The following is an 18479-nucleotide window of genomic DNA, read 5'->3' as shown; positions in this document are numbered from 1 at the left end:
AAGACACAAGATGTCTGGATCCAGCTGTAGATGCTGGAATCCAGAGGAACTCAGCATCTATGGAGGGAAATGGACCATCGACATTTCAGGTCAAGACCCTTCATCAGGACTGAAAAGATAGAGGGGAGATCGCCGGTATAAAGAGGTGAGGGGAAGGGGTTTTGCAAGAGCTGGCTTGCGATAGGTGGATCCAGGTGAGGAGGGGTTGATTGGCAGACGGTCAGATGGGGGAGAGGGAGGGGTGGAGATAGCGACAGAGGCTGGGAGGTGATGGGTGGAGGCAACAAAGGGCTGAAGATGATGGAACCTGATCTGAAGGAAAGGTAGTGAGTGGAGCCAGGTGTGGAGGGAAATGGGAAGCAGGGGGAGGGGACCCAGTGGGAGGAGCATGTGAGTGATGGGCAGGTGGGGGAGGGGACAGACTGGGTGTCAGGGGGCTGAGACAACAGTGGAAATGAGACTGCTGAGCTTGCTTTGCTGGACGCTGGTCTGGACCTGATGGGCCCCTTCATTCATCCCCAGAGACCCCTGACCCAGGAATAACCACAGCCCCTTAGCCCTCACCATAAATGTCTATTACCAGCTGGTTTGAGTTGTTAAAGCATCAGCTCTACCTAAAACTTCCTCTTTCAGCAAAGAGTAACAGGATCATCCCTCCAACACCTGTGTTTATATTACTTTTTGATTATATTTACCACTGGGAGCATGGAGAGAAGGGAAAAATAACGACCAAAATAAAAGATTAAGGTGTGTCGGGTACTGATACATATTTCCGTTAGAAGTCTGTGGCCTTAGTAATTAATGAAGGGATGGCTCCAGTTTAATGGATTTTTCTGTGTTCCAAGGCTCCTTGTTTTTCCCCCCAAATGTTAATTTTAAATCTGGGTTTGAATGTTAGAAGCTGCACAGAGTAGTGGACTCTGCCCAATACATCACGGGCACATCCCTCCCCACCATCAGTAGCATCTACAGGAGGTGCTGCCTCAAGAAGGCAACATCCATCATCAAAGGTCCCCACCATCCGGGCCATGCCATCTTCTTGTAGCTACCATCGGGCAGGAGGTACAGAAGCCTGAAGTCCCACACCACCAGGTTCAGGAACAGCTGCTTCCCTTCAACCACTTGGTTCTTGAACCAACCGGCACAACCCTAATCACTACAGTTTAGCAATACTATGACCACTTTGATCATTTTGCACTAAAATGGACATTTTTTGTTTTACTTGTTTTTTCTTGTAAATGTGTATAATTTAGGTTTAATTTATGTTTTTCTTGTGAATGCTGCTTATCTGATGCTATGTTCCTGTGATGCTGCTGCAAGCAAGTTTTTCATTGCACCTGTGTACACATGTACTTGTGCATATGACAATAAACTTGACTTTGACTTTGACAATATTCACCTGTCCAGGTATCATTGAAAATTCACAATCCACCCAGGTTAATCACCCATTCCAATCAAGATAGATATGAAGTAGTGGTGGGTGAGAGGGGTTAGGTCACAGACCAGCTCCCGGGCAGAATAGGCTCCTCCTCTCCCAATGCTGGTATAGACATGGATGAAATACAAGTCATCTCTGGTTTCCCAATATCCCAGCTTGTTCCTTTGGCAACCTCTCCTGATCCCTCCACACTGATGCAGTGATCAAGAAGGCACATCAGTGCATGTACTTTCTCAGGCACCTGAGAAGATTTGGCTTGTCCATGAGGAGTCTCTTGAAATTCTACAGATGCTCCATGAAAAGTATCCTGATGGATTGTATCTCAGCCTGGTATGGCAACTGTTCTGCTCCATGAAAAGTATCCTGATGGATTGTATCTCAGCCTGGTATGGCAACATAGCCCAGTCCATTTTCACAGTGCATTGCTAACAGTATCATCAAGAATGCCTGCCACCCTGGCTATTCCATTTTTTCTCTTCTACCTTCTGAAAGAAGATACAGGAGCTCAAAAGCCCGAACATCCAGACTGAAGAACAGCTTCTTCCCCACTGCTGTCAGACTTCTGAACCAATCGCCTCTTTCACATCCCCTTCCTGGTGGTGCAGCCACGTTCTCGGACTCTTAATTCTACCTCTTCTGTTATTGTCACTTTAGCATTTCGTTTTGCACTACCTCAGTGTGCACTACTATATTTTGCACCATTCTGCTGTTTTTGCACTCATTGCTCTGTGTATTGTTGTATTTATCATTACCATGTATATAGTTTACTCTGTGAACACGCGAAAAAGGAATTTCATTGCACACTGGTACAAATGACAATAAGCTAGTCTGAATCTGGGGTTTAAAGCAAATTTTGTAGTTTGAGCTCCTTCTGTGGTTGAGAAGTCAACATTTTAGTGACATTGGCACCTTGCTTGTTTCTTTCCGAGATCGCCTTAATTGTAACCTGGAGAAATGTGATTGGTTCACTTTTAATTAAATGCGTGGGCCTGGTATCAACACAAAAGGACAGAAATTTACAAAGTATTTTATTTCACCCGAAATTCCTACAATATTTGATGGCGCTTGCTCCATCGAAACTGTGTCTGTTCCTTGATGGAAAACTGGCTCCCACTCCACAAGCCCCGCAAAATTGTTTTATATTCAAAGCAATATTTCTTCAAGGTAATTTACTGTATTGTTGTCAGAACATAAGAACATTAGGAGCAGGAGGAGGCCATCTGGCCCATCGAGCCTGTTCGCTATTCAATAAGATCATGGCTGATCTGGCCGTGGACTCAGCTCCACCTCCCTGCATTTTCCCCATTAATTCCCCTACTATGAAAAATCTATCTAACTGTGCCATAAATATATTTACCATTTCCCTGGGCAGAGAATTCCACAGCTTCACTACTCTCTGGGAAAAGCAGTTGCTCCTCATCTCCGTTCTAAATCTAGTCCTCCGAATTTTGAGGCCATGTCCCCTAGTTCTAGTCTCACCTAGATAGATATCTTTATGTACATTGAAACACACAGTGAAATGCATCTTTTGAGTAGAGTGCTCTGGGGGCAGCCCGCAAGTGTTGCCACTCTTCTGGGGCCAACATAGCATCCCCACATCTCCTAACCTGTACGTCTTTGGAATGCGGGAGGAAACCAGAGCACCCGGAGGAAACCTATGCAGACACAGGGAGAACGTACAAACTCCTTACAGACAGCGGCTAGAATTGAACCCGGGTCGCTGGTGCTGTAATAGTGTTACGCTAACTGCTATACTACCATGGAAACAACTTTCCTGTCTCTATCTTATCTATCCCTTCCATAATTTTATATGTTTCTATAAGATCCCCTCTCATTCTTCTGAATTCCAACGAGTATCGTCCCAGGCAACTCAATATCTCCTCATAGGCTAACCCTCTCATCTCTGGAGTCAACCTGGTGAACCTCCTCTGCACCGCCTCCAAAGCCAGTAATTTTTTCTGTGTGTTGTGTGAAACAGATTTTCCCTCAATTCACAGGCAGCTGCTCCTTCAGACCTCACTCCACAATAAACACAGGCAGCCACACGCAAAACATCACAAGCTCAAACTGCCTCCCTTGTCAGTTTTGGTGTGTTTCTTGGAGTTTCCTGTGGAACAGAGCCCTTCTCTCTCAAACCAGACTGGATGAAACAATGGAAAAAAATGAAGGGGGAGAGTTCAGAATAAAATTATTCAATTGAATGCGAATCGATCTGGCATAAAATCTGATCATTGTTGTTATTTACTGGGCTTAACTCTTTAGAGAGAAGGAGGATGAGAGGAGACATGATAGAGGTGTACAAAATATTAAGAGGAATAGATAGAGTGGACAGCCAGCACCTCTTTCCCAGGGCGCCAATGCTCAATACAAGAGGGCATGGCTTTAAAGTAGTGGGTGGGAAGTTCAAGGGAGATATCAGAGGGAGATTTTTTTTAACCCAGAGAGTGGTTGGGGCATGGAATGCGCTGCCTGGGGTGGTGGTGGAGGCAGGTACATTTGTCAAATTCAAGAGATTGCTAGATAAGCACATGGAGGAATTTAAAATAGAAGGATATGTGGGAGGAAGGGGTTAGATAGTCTTAGGTGAGGTTTAGAGTTTGGCACAACATTATGGGCTGAAGGGTCTGTATTGTGCTGTACTGTTCTCTGTTCTATGTTCTTTGTTACTGGGATGTTTCTTGGGATTTCAGCTGGAGAAGATGGAAATATCCTTCCTGGAGTGGAGGTTAGATAGAGGTGTAATGGATCGAGAGGCTGGGAGGATCTGTGCCCTTTGAGGATCAGGGGGTGCAAATTTCAAATGTCAGGCAAAAGGTACGGGAGGTTTGTGAGGATTTTAAAAAATAAAATGGTCATAATCTGAAACTCACAACTATAGAGGTAGTGGAAACAATCAGGGGCTTCACTGGTGAGGTGCTTGAGAAGGCTGTGGGAAAGAGCAGGGATTGATGGGGATTGCTCTGCAGAGAGCTGGCAGATAATGCACTGAATGGCCTTTGGTGCTATAACTTCTGCCCTTCTCACTTCCATGTTGATGTCCTGCAGATTACTTTAAATCTAGCTGATACATCTTATTCTGGTTGGTGTTCTTTGACCTACTGCTCCCTGTCTCACTCAATCCATTGGTTCCTACTGCTTCTTCCATTTCATTCCACCAACCACCCCCCCCCCCCCCGCCTTATTCTGTCTATTTCATGTCTGGTCTTAGGGGTGAAAAATGAGATGAATGGGAGTAGAAGGCAGGAGATAAACTTCCCATAGCACAATAACTAGGTAGCAAAGACTAAGTCAATTGATAGGTTTGAAGAGTGAAATTTATCCAGAGAGAGGGATGGGATCCACAACTCACTGTTTGAAAGGTTAGTGGAGGCAGAATTCCTCATCACTTTTTAAAAGGTACCCAAATGAGCTCATGATGAGCTCAGGAAGGCACCTTGGTCAGCATGGACGAGTTGGGCCCAAGGGCCTGATTCCGTGCTGTATAAACAATTGACTCTATGACCAACTCTAACCTACCGAGCAAGAGGTGGGAAATGACAATAAGACTATTGAATGGTCCCCTAGTACAACAAAATGGACTCTTGACTTCACACTCTACGTCATTACGGCTTTGTACCTTACTGTCTGCCTGCACTGCACTTTCTCTGTAACTGAAACACTTTATTCTGCATTCTGTTATTGTTTTACCTTGTACTGTACTTTACCTCAATGCACTGTTGTAATGAATTGATTTGTATGGATGACATGCGAAACAAAGTTTTTCACTGTACCTCCGTACATGTTACAATAATAAACCAATTTATGTTAATCTGAGTACCGTTTTCCACAACATGGAAGTGACGGGCCGAATGGCCTTTGGCTGCGCCATAAATTTCTGATTCTATAACACCTCCCTGTATCAGTCTCTCCTGCAGTCTTTCTGTCTCTCTCTATTTCTGTCGACCTCTCGTTCTATTTTGGTTTCACCCTGTAACCCTAACCGACTTCAATTTCCCTCTCAATGACTCTGAACAAGATGTGACCGCTCTGTGTACTTTACCTGGCGTGTGCGGGGTCTGAAGTCTCTCGCTTTGCTGTTCAGCTACCCCCACCCCCGTTGTTCCCGTGTGCGGTGTATAATCTCATTATGTGAACCCCACACCCTGGTCTCTTCTTTGTGGCTAATGGGCCGTGAAACAACCCCAGATCCGATTGCAAATTGATCCAATTACTTTGACAAGCAATTAGACTGAACGACAACTTCCCTTAACAAACCTGGCCTCCACACACAACCCGACCTCCCAAAACCATCCCGGGAAACGCGCCTGGAGAATTTCGCACATATCGCCGGTTGGGCCTACTCTGTAGATATCCATCTTGTCGCTGAAAGCTGTTACATAGAATATATAGCAACGCACACAAAATGCTGGAGGAACTCAGCGGGTCTGGCAGCATCTATGGAAGGAATTGAACAGTCCTGATGAAGGGTCTCGACCCAAAACGTGGACTGTTCGTTTCCCTCTACAGGTGCTGCCTGACCTGCTGAGTTCCTCCAACATTTTGCGTGCGATGCTCCAGATTCCAGCCTTTGGAGAATCTCTTGCGTCTGCATAGAATATATAACGTGGTTCTATTTTAAATACAAATTTTACAAACGTATTTAATGGATTACGTGCACACATTATTCATATACATAGAAAAATATTTAAATTATATAAAAATAAATGAATTCACACACGCCTGCAATATATATAGTTTATGCCAAGATGAATAATAAGGCTGCAATACGCACATACAAGTTACAATACAAGCATCCTGTCTCTCCTCTCTCTCTCATACACACACACAATTCCCAAGATTAAGATCATGGCCCACACTCAAAACACTTCAGGGTATCTTGATGTAGTGAACATTTCCTATACATAGTCCATGCTTAGATGGATAATGCAGAATATATAGATATTATTTATACAAATGCGTCTCTCCACCTCCTCCTCACAAGGGAACTGGTGAGAGCGGCATTTGCCAGCGGGCAATCCTGATTAGCCGGTACCGCGACCATCACTTCGGACCCAGAGAAGCTTAAGTGGTTTAATCCTGCTTCAATGTCATAGGAGCAAGTGACAAAGGGGACTGGCGCTTTCTTCAAACATTCCGACGCACAGCACATCACACAACTGTTCCTCCTCAAACACAAAACAGATGCCACGACAGAACAAAGCCGCACCGACGTTCAAAAGAAGCTTTTTTTAAAAAAAAAATAAACTTTGGAACTTGGTCATTACCCACAACCTAATGAACAGTCGGTTTAAACTGTGCGTCGGGTCCTTGTTAAAACGATTGTCACCTTAAATGAACGATAAAACAAATTATACCCTTTGAAATGATTCGATTAAAATATAAACGCTTAACAATTCCACCGAATAACCTCCACTTTAAATTTAACTGTGAGATTTATTTTGCCTTATGAATGTTGCAAACTGCTCTCTGTAGATCCAGTCATTACTTCTATGATAATCGTTCTCTTTTATTGGTATTGGTTTATTATTGTCACTTGTACCGAGGTACAGTGAAAAGCTTGTCTTACAAACCGATCGTACAGGTCAATTCAATCTAAATTCTATGTCTCTAAGAATTACTAGTAATGTTATTTTAAGTCCGTAGCTGTTACATTTTATTCTGCATTGTTTTGTTTAACCTTGTACTACCTCGATGCACTGTGTAATGAATTGATCTGTATGAACGGTATGCAAGACAAGTTTTTCACTGTACCTCGGTACATGTGACAATAATAAACCAATTCTAATTCCAATAATATTCCCAAGGAACAGGGCGAATAACACAAAACTATGACAAAGCACAGGAGGTATAAGCACGAAAAACATTAACAGTTTTGTTGCTATGTTTTGCCAAAAATTTACCTGACCACATGACCATATTTTGCAACATGAGACACACACGCACAGAGCGCATAAGGCCAATCATTCCCATGTAGATCTGTGAAAGAGCTATCCAATTAGTCCTGTTCGCCATGAAGATTAAAGAGGTTGCAGATGTTGCAATCTGAAACAAAATAAAACAGGGTGTTGGAAGAACTCAGCGGGTCGGGCAGCATCGGTGGAGGCAAAAGGTTCAACGACGCATTGGGTCGGGACCCTACACCAGAACTGATGTCGCGTCTCCACGGATGCTGCTTGACCCGTCGAGTTCTTCAAGCGTTCTGTTTTTCGTCCTGTTCTGTATACTTCCCCTCTAGGGGTTTATCAATTCATTTTGGAATGTCCCCCCGGTCTTTTAAAGCACATGTAGAAGAGGAAAAGAAACCCTCTTACTCCCACGGTACTCGGCTACTTTGTGTTGTTCCTATTGCTCTGCAACCCTCTCAGCTTCTCGCTGCATGCAAACCATGAAAGGAATTGATTTCCTGGAGAACCAGGGGGTCCTTGTATACACATCCCCGAAAGTTAACGTGTAGGTAAGCAAGCAAGCAATGAGGAGAGCAAAAAGCATATTGGTCTTTAATACAGGAGGGATGAGTATAGGAGTTGATTTGCTCCGTTCAATAGATTCCATCGCATTCAGGTCTGGGGGACTGCATGGATTGATTCCTGAATTTAAAAAAATAACAAACTGCCGGGGGAACTCGGCGGGTCAGGCGGCATCTGTGGAGGGAAATGGACAGTCCACAGAAATTGCGTCTCCCGCTGAGTTCCTCCAGCAGTCTGTTGTCTAGCTCCGGATTCCAGCACCCGCAGTCTCTTGTGATTCCTGAGTCTGTCACATGAGGAGAGAGGGCCTATATTCTCCTGGGTTTAGAAGAGTGTGGGGTGATCTCAATGAAGAGTATAACATTTTTGTTGGGCTTGACAAGCTAGATGAAGGAACGATTATATTTCTGACTGGGCGACCGAGACCCAGGATTCACAGTCTCAAAGTAAGGGGTAGGGTGTTCAGCATAGAGTTGAGAAGAAATTTCTTCACCCAGAGTGTGGCGAATCTTTGGAATTCTGTACCCCAGAGTGCCGGGGATCTCACTAAACATATTCAAGGCAGTGATCGATAGATTTTTGGATATTCATGGGATCAAAGGACATGGGTTTAGTGCAGGAAAGTGGGCGAGGAGGCAACAGATCTGTCATGACCTTACTGAGCGGTGGAGTAAGCACAAGGGGACGAATATTGTCATATTTTATATTTTTCATAGTTTTACTAGGACAGAAAGAAGGCTATTCGGCCCAACAAGTCTATGCTGGCCCACAGAGCAATGCCATCAATGCCATTCCCTCAATGGAAGCCACTCTCTCTCACATGCCTATAAACTTCCTCCAAGATCTCTTACCACCTCTGCACACTGCTGGTAAGTTACAGTAGCCAATTAACGTGGCTTCTATCACCAAAGTTCTTATCAAACCCTTCGTAATTTCAAACATCTATATTCAAACTCCTGTTAACTTCGCTAAACTGCATTAAACATTTCTAGATTTTGAGGATTTTTTTTAAAAAAATGGAAGTTTGTGATACATTTGGGTTACACGCAATAAAGATGAGTTCAAGCAGGGGGACTTTTTTCCCTGGAGCGTAGGAGGCTGAGAGGTGACATTAGAGAGGTTTATAAAATCATGAGCATAGATAAGGCGAATGGTAGCAGTCTTTATCCCGGAGTAGTCTAAAGCTGGAGGCTACAGGTTGAAGGAGTGAAGGGAAATATTTAAAGGGGCAACTTCTTCACACGGAGGGTGGTGGGTATGTGGAACGAGCTGCCGGGGGAAGAGGTAGAGCTGGGTTCAATTGGTATTGGTATAGTATTGTCACTTGTACCGATGTACAGTGAAAAACTTGTCTTGCATAGCCATCATACAGGTCAATTCATTACACAGTGCAACTACAACGTTTAGAGTCATACAGCACGGAAACAGGCCTTTCGGCCCAACTTGTTCATGCTGACCATGGTGCTAGTCCCAAGCCAGTCCCACCTGCCCGCATTTGGCCCATATCCCTCTAAACCTCTCAAATATTTAAAAGACACTTGGATAGATACAGGGATAGGAAAGGTTTAGAGGGATATGGGCCAAACGCGGGCAAATGGGACTAGCTCAGGTAGGCAACTTGGTCAGCATGGACGAGTTGGGCCGAAGGGCCTGTTTCTGTGCTGTATAACTCCATGAAACTGTGGAAGTTGTTATTAAGATTGCAATTTGACAAATGCTGCCACAGATTCGCCGTTTGCTATCAATTGCACAAAAATAGATATGTTAATGGAGTCAAGTGTACTCACTGTTGTAGTCGGATAGTCTCGGAATCATCATGCCGGCGGCTTGAGCCCGGAGCCAGTGGTCCAGCTGGAAGGATCCCGCTGCCGCCGCCGCTTTGAGGTGCTCGGGGTGAGGCTGAGGGAGCTGCGGGAAAGCCCCGTACGACAGAGCCGGGTGGTGGGCTCCCAAGCCCGGGTAAGTGTAGACGGGGTGCCCGTACATGGCGGGCAAGGCGGAGTGGGACAGAGAGCCGAGAGCCGGGGGCTGCAGGTTGAGTAGACCCGGTTTGGGGATGATGCCGCTGGCCAACGACACGGTGCCCACAGTTCCCCGGGGAGATGGTGTCTCGGTGCGGATGCAGGAGCCCGGGCTCCCCGCTGAACTCTCGGGCACCGAGTTGGGGCTCACCACCGGAGGGGAAGAGCTCGGCGCTACCCGGGGAGGCTCTTCGGCTAACAGAGCGTCGATCCTGAAGTTTTTAGACTTCTCCATGTTGCTGGGTGGAAGGTGGAGAGATTTGGAGATCTGGGAAGGTCCCCCTCACTGTGACAAGAGCTCTCTACAATCCTGGCCAAGGCTACTGTGTAAGACCGACTGCCTATAGATTTTCTCAACGCCACTGGCCGTTTGCAAGGATTTTCCGTACCCACCCGCAAAGGACTGTCCCTGTCACTTTAAGGCGAGCAGGACCTATCAGTCCCACAATTAAAAGCGACCCCGTTTCTAATTACCTCTCTGGATCATTTTACATTTTAAGTCCCTCTCTATCTTTCCGTCTTCTATCCGAGTTCTCCTGGTTCCTCTCTTTTTTAAAACTCTCTCTTGCTATTTACCGTCAAGCATCCACTGAGCTCTCGCTATGTCTTTTTTCTGGTTTGCTTCTTTCTCTTTCTGTGGAGTCTTTTTCTCTTTGGAGTCTTTCTCTGTAGTTTCTGCTTCCTCTACGCTTGCCTATCTTCTCCCACGTCTTAATGTCCCGGTGTTCCTGAAATCTCCTAACTTTCCCTGTGCCTCATTCCCACCGCATCCCTTGGCGCACGGGTCTGTATATGTGTGTGTGCGTCTTTATTTCGGTCTTACAATAGGCTGCCGGTTCCCCGGCCCACGACTGCGCCGTCAAAGTGTCCGCCTTTCTGGAGGAGGGAAAAGTACCCGCCCCTCTCGTCACACTTCCCCGGGGGAGAAGAACCCTTTCAAATGGCGTTTAATTAACTAATTACCCCCTCGTTGCAGTGAAGCTCCGCCAAGACCGGATAGAGAAAAGGGTGAAAGAGCTATCCGAGCAGATTTGTTGAGTTTGGAACCGGTTCTGTATTCGGATTGCTGAAGGAGCCTTACATTAATCTCTCACTCCAAATTTGAGAATATCTGTACAATTACCCGCAGCCCTTCTTTTATCAAGCAGCAACTAAGACACAAGAACATCTTTTCGTTTCCGATTTTCAAATCTCAGAAGCAGTTTTAATGCAGTCTTTTCCTCTCAAATCGCCTCTATCTTTCCACCGCTTTTGGGCAGCTTGTTCGCTCCCAGTCGCCAGTTTTCGTTAATCTAAAAGAACTGGTGTAGATCAATCGATTTAAATTGGCGTCCTGCAATGATTACGGCGAGAGCACTGCGGGGGAGCGTGGGTTTTTTTGGAGAGAGAGGGAGAGAGATCCTTCCCCATTCACTCACCCCCTCGTTTATAGGACGGCGGAACGCTACCGGGGAACAAACAATCTGCTGGAGGAACTCAGCGGGTCGAGCAGCATCGGTGGAGGGTGGAGGGTGGAGGGTGGAGGGCGGAGGGGGTGGGGTGGGGGAAGGAATTGTCGACGTTTTGGGGCCGTTCCTCCAGCAGATTGTTTGTTGCTCCAGATTCCAGTATCTGCAGTCTCCTGTGGCTGCATGCAGAATTCTCCAATTGCCCTGACACGCTTAAGGCATTGTATAGTGTTCCCACTGGCAGGGAGGCGAAGGCGAGTGGACTGGCCATGAAAATAGGGCTTGACTTTGGTTTTTTTTTGCAAAGAATTGTAATCCTGAAGGCCCGAACGGGCGATGGAAACGAATTCAAAAGATGTTCTCATTTGATTGCAGAGGGGTAAAGATACAAGGATTTATTGGATAGCCCGTTAAACGATCGGCCGAAAATCCCGTTCTTTATGTTAAAGATGTAAACAGCAAAGTCACCCCTACATTAAACCTCACCCTCCCCTCTGTGCGCACGTTATCCCGAAGCAAACATTGAAATAAACTTCAGTTAGAAGGCCGCGACAGGCCGCCGACGGGATTTAACATACAAAGGGAAGGAGGTAACGATTGTATTCACCCGCTTGGAAATGAACAAACCACTGGACTAAATGAGGCTCAGTCAAGACGGAAAACTTGGAGAGGAAGAGCAGAATAAAATAACACAGACTAGTGTCTGTCTAAGGTTGGAACCAGTGACAGTGAACCGTATGGATGGAACTGAGTGTAATCCAAACGATAAGCAACACATTGCAAGCTTTTCAAGCAGCTCATTGCAGAGGAAACAAGGGGTAGATGTTGTGGAACGAAAAATAGATAAACTTTCAATGAATCTGCCTGGATTGGAGAGCATGTCTTATGAGGATAGGTTGAGTGAGCTAGGGCTTTTCTCTTTGGAGAGGAGAGTGAGAAGTGACTTGATAGAGGTGTACAGGATGATAAGAGGCATAAATGGAGCGCACAGTCAGAGACTTTTTTCCCAAGGCAACAATGACTAACACCAGGGGACATAATTTTAAGGTGATTGGAGGAAGGTATAAGGGGGATGCCAGGGGTAAGATTTTTACACAGAGAGTGGTGGGTCCGCGGAATGCCCTGGCAGAGGTTGTGGGGGCAGTTACATCAGGGACATTTAAGAGACTCTTAGATAGCCCCCCATTTTTCTATCATTAATGGGGGGGCTATGTGGGAGGGAAGGGTTAGATAGATCTTAGAGTTGGATAAAATGTTGGCACAGCATTGTGGGCCGAGGGGCCTGTACTGTGCTGTAATGTTCTATGTTCATACAAATCAAGCCTGATTGCAAAACTGTTTACACTCTTGAATCGTTTTATTTGGCCATTGCATCAGAGAACTTAAAGTGAGACACCAGACTTAGTGTCACTCACACCTTCCACCTACCTATCACCTCACCTTCACCACCCTCAACCAATTCCTTCAGTTCAACCTCCTCTCAATAGTTCTGACCAAGGATTTGTTTGCTTTACTTAGTCTTTCCCTGAACACTTGGCTGGTGAATCTCTCAAATATATTCAGCGAAAAATTGATTTGTAATGTCTCCCAGCTACCATCGGGCAGGAGGTACAGAAGCCTGAAGTTCCACACCACCAGATTCAGGAACAGCTACTTCCCTTCAACCATTTGGTTCTTGAACCAACCGGCACAACCCTGATCACTACAGTTTAGCAACACTATGACCGCTTTGATCACTTTGCACTAAAATAGACTTTGTTTTTTTGTTTTATTAATTTTTTTTCGAAATAAAGGTTTGTACTGTTCCTCAAAGTTGATTTCAATAATTTGCCAAGCATTAAATTAACTGGCCTGTAATCACAGAGTTTATCCCTATTTGTTTAAATATCTATACAATATTAGCAGTATCTCAATCCTTCGGAACCATTCCTAAAGGCAGGGAGAATTTGAAAATGATGATAAGGTATCTTTATTAGTCACATGTACATCGAAACACACAGTGAAATGCATCTTTTGCGTTGAGTGTTCTGGGGGCAGCCCGCAAGTGTCACCACGCTTCTGGTGCCAACATAGCATGCCCACAACTTCCTAACCCGTATGTCTTTGTAATGTGGGAGGAAACCGGAGCACCCGGAGGAAACCCACGCAGCCCTGAGGAGGACGTACAAACTCCTTACAGACAATGGCTGGATTTGAACGCGGGTCGCTGGTGCTGTAATAACGTTACACTAACCGTTACACTACTGTGCTTGCCCCTTTTATTAACCCTTTTATCAGACCCTTTTATTAACTTTCAATGCTAAAGCCCTTAACCTCCTACTGGTTTTATCCCATCCAACATTTCACACTCCTTTTCTTTAATTACAACATCAGCATTGCCCTCCCCACCATCGGAAGTATCTACAGGAGCTGCTGCCTCAAGAAGGCAACATCCTTCATCAAAGATCCCCACCATCCGGGCCATGCCATCTTCTCGCAGCTACCAGCGGGCAGGAGGTACAGAAGCCTGAAGTCCCACACCACCAGGTTCAAGAACAGCTACTTCCCTTTGGTTTTTGAACCAACCAGCAAAACCCTAATCACTACAGTTTAGCAACACTATGACCACTTTCTTCACTTGCACTAAAATGGATTTTGTGCTTTTTTCATTCTAATTGTGTTCTTTCTTGTAAAAATTGTGTTTAAGTTATGTTTTTCTTGTGAATGCTGCGTATCTGATGCTGTGTGCCTGTGATGCTGCTGCAAGTTTATCATTGTACCTGTGCATACATGTACTCATGCATATGACAGTAAACTCGACCTTGACTTACCTGATGAAATATCTTTGACCTGAAACCCCACAGGTGCTGCCTGACCTGCTGAGCGTTTCCAACTTTATGCGATTTCCAGTATCTGCATTTTCATTGATTTTCATAGATTCCCTCTCTTGCAATGAGCACTTCTGAAACCTGATCGTACTTCATGCCCAAACCAACACACGGTCACTGCCGACACTGCCATTTTCACAAGATCACATGTGGTGAAACGGTCTCTCAAATATATTTTACCCGCTCATTTCTGGGGTCAACCGTTTCCCCAAATAACCCATCTATTAGCAATATATCATACGTCATTACATACAGCCAACATAAAATCTGCAAGTCAGATTATTAGGAAATATAAGGCTTTCTTTTGTTGGGAGTGGAGGCAGAATATCCCTGGCTAGTGTATACACTCTCTAACTATTAAAAAGTTTTAAACATAAGATCTCAGATTATCTAAAGGGCACAACTCAATGAGTTGCAGACTTAAAAATCTTTGTAAAATAACCTGACTTCTGGTGCTATTTCCTTCAAAACCTCAGAACATTATCAAAGATTATATGTTACGGACTCGGTGAATGTCCCTTTAAGATAGAGTTAGTAGTAGTAGTAGTAGTAGTAGTAGTAGTAGTGTGTGTGTGTGTGTGTGTGTGTGTGTGTGTGTGTGTGTGTGTGTGTGTGTGTGTGTGTGTGTGTGTGTGTGTGTGTGTGGCGTGCTTACGTCAACAGGAGATAAAGGACGTAATGATGTTGTTGAAGAGGGCAGTCGAAGTCAGTCGAAGAGAGAGAGAGAGAGAAGGGAGAGAGACACCAGCCTGCAAGTTTCTCTATTGATGGATGAGAAACAATAACTGTGTCTGTCACTGCAATCCACGTATGGAAATTGGAAGTAATCCGGTGGAGTTCACTTTTTTGCTGACCTGTAGAAGGAAACAGGTATTTGTGTGTGGATGGCCACGATTCGGATGCTTTTCGGGGTGAGGAAGTCACTACCGAGTAAACACTGAGGTGTCGTTTGGGTTCCATCGTGGAACATTTGGATTTCGTATTTACTCTCTCTATGTTCTCTACATCTACGTCTTATCTTCAGACAACGGTGGTTGTTGAAGAAGCCTTTGCTCATGTTTCACCTTGTGGCTTGCTGAACTGAACTTTAGGAACCATTCCTGGACTTGGAGTTTGGGACTTTGCCACACACACACGAAGAGTTTAGTTTCTGGGGTTAATGTTCAAGGTTTAACATTTTTACTTCTAACATTCTAACATTTTTTACTTTTATTTTTCTTATTATTATAAGTAGTTATTAATAAAATAGTTTTTAACACTGAATCATGACTCAGTGTGTTTCTTTTGTTGCTGGTTCATGACATACAATTGGTAATTGGTTTATTATTGTCACATGTACAGTGAAAAACTGTGTTCTGCATGCCATCCATACAGACCATTTCAAAACATAAGATAATCGAGGTAGTACAAAGGGAAAGGCAATAACAGAATGCAGAATATAGTGTTACAGTTACAGAGTAAATACATTGCAGGCAGACCATAAAGTGCAAGGGCCATGCCGAGGTAGACTGAGAGATCAGGAGTTCATCTTTATCGTACAAGAGGTCTGTTCACGAGTCTTACAACAGCAGGTTAGAGTTGTCCTTGAGCCTGGTGGTACGTGCTTTCAGGCTTTTCTATCTTCTGCCTGATGGAAGGGGGGAGAAGAGAGAATGTCCAGGGTGCGAGGGGTCTTTGATAATGTTGGCTAAAAGGTGAGGATAAGAAAAAAAGCACAGAAGCTGGAAATCTGAAATGCAGGAAACATCCAACAGGTTAATGTTTCTGATCCAAGATCCTATGTCAGAATCAGGAAAGAGGTTCATAAAAGGTTATGGATTTGGGCTTGAGATGTCAATCAGTTGTGACCTTCCTGTGCGTAGGTTGTGGGTAATATGTATGATGAGAGGGTAGAATCTTCCTGACAGGTTTAGGATGGTGGTAATGTATAAACAGTCTTAGAGCACAGCAAAAGCATGGAGTCCATGCTAATCAGATAAAATAAGATCAGATTTCTTTATTAGTCACATGTACATCGAAACACACAGTGAAATGCATCTTTGTGTAGAGTGTTCTGGGGGCAGCCCGCAAGTGTCGCCACACTTCCGGCGCCAACATAGCATGTCCACAACTTCCTAACCCGTACGTCTTTGGAATGTGGGAGGAAACTGGAGCACCCGGAGGAAACCCACACAGTCACGGGGAGAACATACAAACTCCTTACAGACGACGGCTGGAATTGAACCCGGGGTCGCTGGTGCTGTAATAGCATTACGCTAACTGCTACACTATCACCAAGCAATGCCAAATCTATTTTGTTCTTCTCACATTTCCCATCAACTCCCCCCAGATTCTACCAGTCACCTACATGTTAGGGGCAATTTACAGTGCCCAATTAACTGACTAATCCACACAGACAATACTAGAGGCCAGAACTCCAGATGACAGGAAAATTTGTGGTGTTGTGAATAGTGACGAAGGTTGTCTAAGGCTAGATGGAATGTTGGGTGAAGCATTGACAGACGGAATTTAACCCTGACAAGTGTGATTTGATGCATTTTGGAAAGTCAGTTAAGGATAGGACAAATACAGTAAATGGTAGGGCCCTGAGTAACGGTGATGAACAGAGAGACCTCAGGGTCCAAGTCCATAGTTACCTGAAAGTGGCAACATAGGGTGGTGAAGAATGCATATGACATGCTTGCCTTCATAGGTCAGGGCACAGAATACAAGAGTTGGGATGTTATGTTGCATTTTTACAAAACAATATTTCGACCACACTTGGAGTATTGAGTACAGTTCTGGTCACCACACCATAAGAAGATGGCGCTGGAGAGAGTGCAGAGGAGACTCACCAGGATGTTGCCTGGATTGGAGGGCTTTAGTTATAGGGAGAGATTGGATAGGCTGGGCTTGTTTTCCCTGGAGCGAAAGAGGCTGAGGAGTGACGTGAGAGAGATATATAAGATTATGAGAGGCGTAACTAGGGTAAAGAGTCAAAATCTTTTTTTCTTGGAAGGAGTATTAAATACAGGAGGGTATGGGTCTGAGGTGAGGGGGAGGAGTTTAAAAGGGGATCTGAGAGGTAAGTTTTTTACACAGAGAGTGGTTGATACCTGGAACTCACTGCCAGAGGAGGAGGTGGAATCAGATGCAAATACTATATTAAAGAGGCATTTATACAGACACTTACATAGGCAAGGCATAGAAGGATACCGACCTGATGTGGGCAAATGGGATTGGCATAGATGGCAAAAAGCTTAGCATGGATGAATGGGCCGAAGGGCCTGTTTCTGTGGGGTACAACTCTATGACTCTACAACCGAACCCAGGTCACTGGAGCTGTGAGGCAGCAGTTCTGCCAGCTGGACCACTCTGCCATCCAAACAAGAGGAACACAGTGAGTACCCAACATCACCTCCTGGTCCCCATGAACCCCAAACCTGAGGTCGAGAGGGTTGAGAGCTTCAAGTTCCTGGGAGTGAACATCACCAACAGCCTGTCCTGGTCAAATCACGTGGATGCCACGGCCAAGAAAGCTCACCAGCGCCTCTACTTCCTCAGGAGGCTAAAGAAATTTGGTTTGTCCCCTTTGACTCTCACCAACTTTTACCGATGCACCATAGAAAGCATCCTATCTGAATGTATCACGGCTTGGTATGCCAACTGCTCTGTCCAAGATCGCAAGAGGCTGCAGATAGTTGTGGACACAGCCCAGCGCATCACGGACACCAGCCTCCCCTCCTTGGACTCTGTCTTTACCTCCCGTTGTCTGGGTGTAGCAGCCAGCATAATTAAAGACCCCACCCACCTGAGACATTCTCTCTTGTCTCCTCTTCCATCGGGTAGAAGATACAGGAGCCTGAGGGCACGTACCACCAGACTTAAGGACAGCTTCTACCCCACTGTGATAAGACTATTGAATGGTTCCCTTATACGATGAGATGGACTATGACCTCATGATCTACCTTGTTGTGACCTTGCACCTTATTGCACTGCACTTTCTCTGTAGCTGTGACACTTTACTCTGTACAGTTATTGTTTTTACCTGTATTACATCAATGCACTCTGTACTAACTCAATGTAACTGCACTGTGTAATGAATTGATCTGTATGATCGGTTTGTAAGACAAGTGTTTCACTGTACCTCGGTACAAGTGACAATAATAAACCAATACCAATTAAATCATGAAACCCCTCTTAATATTCTGATATCTTGAGCATCATCAGGATTTAAAAGGTTGAAATCTCTCCTTCTG

General features: G+C 44.9%; 1 protein-coding gene across 1 annotated transcript in view; it reads right to left on the bottom strand.

The window, feature by feature from the left end:
- Positions 1 to 10161, bottom strand: part of mnx2b (motor neuron and pancreas homeobox 2b) — an 83929-nt gene extending 73768 nt beyond the window's left edge. Inside the window, exon 1 of the mRNA XM_052025027.1 lies at positions 9693 to 10161. Within this exon, the coding sequence (XP_051880987.1) occupies positions 9693 to 10161 (469 nt within the window). The remainder of the gene's footprint in view (positions 1 to 9692) is intronic.
- Positions 10162 to 18479: the final 8318 nt, after the last annotated feature.

Source organism: Pristis pectinata, chromosome 1 (genome assembly GCF_009764475.1).
Source record: "Pristis pectinata isolate sPriPec2 chromosome 1, sPriPec2.1.pri, whole genome shotgun sequence".
NCBI lineage: Eukaryota > Metazoa > Chordata > Chondrichthyes > Rhinopristiformes > Pristidae > Pristis > Pristis pectinata.
This window is presented reverse-complemented; position numbering and strand designations above follow the sequence as displayed.